Source organism: Oncorhynchus mykiss, chromosome 4, assembly GCF_013265735.2.
Source record: "Oncorhynchus mykiss isolate Arlee chromosome 4, USDA_OmykA_1.1, whole genome shotgun sequence".
NCBI classification, from domain to species: domain Eukaryota; kingdom Metazoa; phylum Chordata; class Actinopteri; order Salmoniformes; family Salmonidae; genus Oncorhynchus; species Oncorhynchus mykiss.
This window is the reverse complement of record NC_048568.1, coordinates 35,413,208-35,419,207: the sequence shown is the minus strand read 5'-3', so window position 1 is coordinate 35,419,207 and position 6,000 is coordinate 35,413,208. Positions and strand designations below refer to the sequence as shown.

The 6,000-nt window shown below is 47.8% G+C and overlaps 1 protein-coding gene across 1 annotated transcript in view; it reads right to left on the bottom strand.

Annotated features, from left to right (window-relative positions):
• Positions 1 to 783: 783 nt before the first annotated feature.
• LOC110521089 (alpha-(1,6)-fucosyltransferase) overlaps positions 784 to 6,000 on the bottom strand; it is a 168,808-nt gene continuing 163,591 nt past the window's right edge. Inside the window, exons 8-10 of the mRNA XM_036976164.1 lie at positions 3,814 to 3,990; positions 3,448 to 3,598; positions 784 to 2,526 (exon numbers count right to left, since the gene is read on the bottom strand). Of these exons, the coding sequence (XP_036832059.1) occupies positions 2,185 to 2,526; positions 3,448 to 3,598; positions 3,814 to 3,990 (670 nt within the window). The 3' untranslated portion in view covers positions 784 to 2,184. The remainder of the gene's footprint in view (positions 2,527 to 3,447; positions 3,599 to 3,813; positions 3,991 to 6,000) is intronic.

Genomic DNA, 6,000 nt, shown 5'->3' with positions numbered 1-6,000 from the left:
GACGCACAATTGGCCTAGCGTCGTCCGGGTTAGAGAGGGTTTGGCCGGTAGAGATATCCTTGTCTCATCGCGCACCAGCGACTCCTGTGGCGGGCCGGGCGCAGTGCGCACTAACCAAGGTTGCCAGGTGCACAGTGTTTCCTCCGACACATTGGTGCGGCTGGCTTCCGGGTTGGATGCGCGCTGTGTTAAGAAGCAGTGCGGCTTGGTTGGGTTGTGTATCGGAGGATGCATGACTTTCAACCTTCGTCTCTCCCGAGCCTGTACGGGAGTTGTAGTGATGAGACAAGATAGTAGCTACTAAAACAATTGGATACCACGAAATTGTGGAGAAAACGGGGTAAAAAAACTGTTGTTACTAGGAGGCCATCTTGATTTGAGACACTGACAGAGAGACGGTAGAGAAAGCGAAACATTCCACACCCTCGTTTTTCCCTCACACTGGTTCCCTCTCACGCATGCTCACCCGAGAGAGGGAACGCCACTTACAGGAACATTTGAATATTCTTTACTATGGTAAACCTCTTGAGTGAACTATCTTCATTTATCCACCATCTTTATTGACATTAGTAGGTTCTTATTGAAGAATTCATAACGACCTTCATGAGAGTAGCAGTATCATCCATAACAACCTTCATTACACATTTAAGAGGATATTTTTTGGGGCGGGGTGGTGGTTGAGCATAGAGGTGGAAGCATAGAGGAAGCTCAATGGAAGCATAGAGGTCTTCATCACGATCGACTACAAACCTCTAATAACATAGCATTGTCAACATAGGCATCTCTTTTTTTCCTAATTTATTTGAAACATGAATGTTAGAACTAAAAAACAACAACAACAAACAGACGGACTGAACAGACGTAGAGATGTGAAAAGGACATTAGCTCGGTGGAGTCCATTGGTGAGCCTGAAGAGGGCTTCTGTGTGCACCATAGTTCAAAGGTCATCATAGGTCACCATAGTTCAAAGGTCATCATAGGTCACCATAGAGCACACACACACAAACACACACACTCATAATCTTTCACACACACATCATATACAGTACAACGCACCAGCACCTGACACAAACATGTTAAAAAGCACATTAAGGTGGAATAAAAAGAATTGCACATGAGGATACAAGATGTAGGACTGTTGGAGATGTAGAACTGTTGAGATGTAGAACTGTTGAGATGTAGGACTGTTGAGATGTAGGACTGTTACAGATGTAGAATTCTTGAGATGTAGAACTGTTGAGATGTAGGACTGTTGAGATGTAGGACTGTTGGAGATGTAGGACTGTTGGAGATGTAGGACTGTTGGAGATGTAGGACTGTTGAGATGTTGGAGATGTAGGACTGTTGGAGATGTAGGACTGTTGAAGATGTAGGACTGTTGGAGATGTAGGACTGTTGGAGATGTAGGACTGTTGAGATGTAGGACTGTTGGAGATGTAGGACTGTTGGAGATGTAGGACTGTTGGAGATGTAGGACTGTTGGAGATGTAGGACTGTTGAGATGTAGGACTGTTGGAGATGTAGGACTGTTGGAGATGTAGGACTGTTGGAGATGTAGGACTGTTGGAGATGTAGGACTGTTGGAGCGAAAGGAGAAGGGAGGAACGCAGTGAGTGAATATGGAAAGAGGAAGATACCAGAAACATTCAGTGAACAAAGGAGAGACAAAAGAAGGCAAGAATACAATTTAAACCACCAAAATAATTTAATAAAAATTAAAACAAGTAACTTTTTCTTGTTTATAATTGTTTTCCAGTCATCGATCCAAGGCTTTTTAAATATTATTTTTTTATCGATCCAAGGCTTGCCCTGATTGGATAGTCCCAGTTGGATAGTCCCATTCCCAGTCTGCCTTGGAGAGTGAGTGTTGTCGGCTACGGACCTTTAATTGTTTTCAGGCTCGTTTGAAATCAATGTTCCTTCCTATTTCTCTATAAAACCCATCTGTGTGCACCGGGACAGGGTGGTGGCAGGTGCAAGATTCCGCAATTTACAGATTCACATCCAGATATACACACTCACACACAAGTAAATGCCCACAGGCAGGCCCACACACTCTCAGTGCAGTCTAATCACCTCCATCTCTTTCTCCCTTTCCCACTGTTCTCTCTGTTCACAACATGTGCAGTCTAACTGATTCAGAGTGTCTCTCTGTCTTTTTATTTTCATCCTTCCCTTCCTTCTTCACTTCCGTTGAGAGTTTGAGAGCAGCTTGTCTGCCTCGGGGTACGTGGGGTACTTTACGGTTTCGATCTTCTCCTTGACTTTGTAGGATGGGTAGAGACCGGTGCGCCCCATTTTACGGTTGACCCCTTTTGAGTAGCCGTCCCAGTGGTTCCCTGCCACGCCGATGACGTCACCAGGCTCCAGAGGTACGTCCTCTGGGCTGCGGGGGTGGTGGGGGTAGATGGCGATCTGGTTGTGGGCGTTCTGGCCCCCGAAGTAGTAGATGTCATCTAGTGAGTGAAAGAAGGAGGAGGCATCCGGGTGCAGCGTCTGCATGATCTCGTAGGCCACGCGGCACACCTGGTACAGGGTTACAGGAAACAGGAGGTAGGTATGCAGGAAACAGGAAGTGAGACCAGGAAGTGTGAAGAATCATGTTAACTTAATTACATTCCGTGTATATGGCTGTTTAGATTTATTCAGATGAAAAAGTTACCTGGTCCCAGATCTGTTTGTGTTGTATGAGAGCAAGATTGCAAGATTATGTTATAATACTGTAATTGCATCAAATGGTTGTTTTATGCAACATAATAGGGGGTTATTAGAACAATCTCATCTGTGTATGTTCTTCTGAGAATGGGCCTCTAGGGGCTTAATGCTGTCAGAAGATTTACGATGCCTTGGGTGATGAACCTAACAAGACCACATTCCATAGAACAAGTTGGTGTTTCTGTTCTATGAGGTACCAGGGCTCGGGGCCAAACCCTGGTTTCTACACAATGAGAACAGTCTTTACAGCAGATACTGTCTGCTGTGAATTATTAGTATCTTTCATGCAAATCTTAACCTTGTGACCCATTCCATGCATCTGTTGTTTGTCAGGGAATATTCAGGAGGATGTACTTTGTTATAAAAAGGTGTTGTATTCTTTGTCTCGGGGCTCGGGAATCATCTGTGGGTGATTCGTCGACCAGACATCATTATCGTAGAGCACTCAATCGATTCACATTGTATGTGTGTGTGTTGTACTGACCTGCTCCCTTATTAATATGTGAATAAAGATTTAGCTTAATTATAACTCAGACTTGTGTGACTTCAGACTTCTCCTCATTTTATTGTAAAGTAATTAACCACCACAGTTGTCATGCCATCTCTTATGGCCCTTGTTTAACATGACAATGACAATATGAGTTGGCTATTCAGGTAGGTAAGAATATATGTTATTGAATAATGTACTGTATATTCCCATAAATGGTGTTGTGTCGGATATGGCACCCCTACCTGTGAGGAGAAGGTGCAGACCAGGAAGTCAGTCTGTGACAGGAAGTGTATGTCTAGGATCACTCCTCTCAGAGAGTTCTCAGTGTAGCGGTTGTGCAGACCGGCCGACCACGAGATAGAGTTATCACTGATGAACTCATAGTCTAGGTACCTGACGGACACAGCATTGCACATACTATATGGCCTTCTACATACAAACAGAAATACAATCATACATGCATGTAAACACACACCCATGCACACACCCACCCATGCACCCACACACACACACACACACACACACACACACACACACACACACACACACACACACACACACACACTCCCCTTTCATTATTCATTATTAGGGTATTGGTGGTTTCTCACTTGGTCTTAGCCTCTTGCAGTAGTGAAGGGTCATCTGTTGCCAGGTAGACTCGTTTCTTGTCCACGTGGAAACGTCGGGCCATGTGCTGGAACTGTTCCTCCACGTGAACCATATACTCCTCTATAGGGTGGAATGCTGCTTCCGTCCCCACCTTATCTGTCCTCCGAACATGGACCCTACAGAGAGGGAGGGAGAAGGGGAAAGGGAGGGGGAGAGGGAGGGGAGGGAGAGAGAGGTAGGAAGAGAGATGAGGGGGAGAGGGGGGGAGAGGGAGGGCGAGAGGGAGGAAGAGAGATGAGGGGGAGAGGATTGGAGAGAGACGGGAGGGAGAGAGAGGGGGGAAAGGGGGGAAGAGGGAGGGCGAGAGGGGAAGAGAGAGGGTGAGAGGGGGGGAGAGAGAGGAGGAGAGGGAGGGAGAGAGAAAGGGAGGAAGAAAAAGGGAAAGAGGGGGAGAGGGAGGGAGAGAGAGGGGGAGAGGGAGGAAGAGCGAGAGGGAGAAGAAGGGAGAGAGAGGGGGAGAGGGAGGGAGAGAGGGGGGAGATGGGAGGGAGAGAGAGGGGGAGAGGGAGGGAGGGAGATGGGGAGAGGATTGAAGAGATATGGGAGGGAGAGAGAGGGCCAGAGAGAGGGTCAGAGAGAGGGAGAGAGGGGGAGAGAGGGAGGGAGAGCAACACTTTCAATCAATACGTTCACTATCAGCTACCACTGTAATTATTTAAGCAGCATCATTGTGCCCTTGCTAGTCTTGCCGATAATCAGAGAGAGAGAGACAAGAAAAGAAAGAAAGAAAGAAAAAATGTAATAAGAAAAACAGATAGAAAGAAAGAATGAAAGAAGAAAGATAGAAAGAACAAATTTGTCAATGTAGGAGTAATGAGTGAAAAAGAAAGGCAGAAAGAGAGGGGGTTTGAACGAGAAAGAAGCAAACAAAGGAATAAAGAGCAGTGCTGCATGTGTTTGTGAAACTGAGTGCTTTCTTTGTTTAATAATCCCTCATTACACAACACATCTATCTAGGGTTCAGAAAAGAGAGAGGTAGAGACAAAGGGAATGAGAGACAGAGAGAAAGAAAGGGAGAGATCGGGTGAACTGGCGTGCAAGAGAGCGAGAGGGAACGAGAGAAAGAGAGAGAGAGAGAGAGAGAGAAAGAAAAGGAAAGCGAGAGAACGAGAGAAGAAAAAAAACACAGTGAGCCCAATTACCAGAACTGTCCTAAGATCATTCAGCCTAGTCCTCAGGATGCTCACTGGAGCTACAAACACCTTTATCTACCCTGCAAATTATATCTGTACACACTGCTGGATCAGAGAGAAAAAGGGAACGAGGATTGAAAGGGGTAAGGGGAGGGGTACAGAGTCCTGGGACAGAGGGATTCTCTTCATCTTTCTCTCAGTCTATCCCTCTATTCATCTCTACCCCCTTCTCTCTCTTTCCATCTCTCGCTCTCTGTGATGGGACTCTTGACTGCGAGTCTCTCCATTCTCCGCTTCCCCAAATCTCATCTCTCAGCCATGGTTTCCGTCTCTCCTCCGCTTCTCTTCCCTCTGCCATGTCTCTCTCTCTTTCTCCTGCTTTCTCTCTCCTTACATCTCTCCTCCTATTTTGTTTGTCGTCTCGTTGTCTCTCTTTTCTCTCCCTTTATCCCGCCGCCTGTTCGTTGGCAGACAAAACGGCCGTGCTGGGGTGCTTAGCGTCAAGCGGCATTTGAGTAGTGAATCCCACCATCCTCTTCCACCACGTCCTCTATGGCTGTGGCTGTGGCTGGAGCTGTGGCTGGGTCTGTGGTTGGGTCTGTGGCTGGAGCTGTGGCTGGGTCTGGGGTTGTGGCTGGGTCTGGGGTTGTGGCTGGGTCTGGGGTAGTGGCTGGAGCTGTGGCTGGGTCTGGAGCTGTGGCTGGGTCTGGAGCTGTGGCTGGGTCTGTGGTTGGGTCTGTGGCTGGAGCTGTGGCTGGGTCTGTGGCTGGAGCTGGGGCTGGGTCTGTGGCTGGGTCTGGGGTTGTGGCTGGGTCTGGGTCTGTGGCTGGGTCTGGAGTAGTGACTGGAGCTGTGGCTGGGTCTGTGGCTGGGTCTGGGGTTGCGGCTGGGTCTGTGGCTGGGTCTGTGGCTGGGTCTGGAGCTGGGACTGGAGCTGTGGCTGGGTCTGTGGCTGTGTCTGTGGCTGGGTCTGTGGCTGGAGCTGTGGCTGGG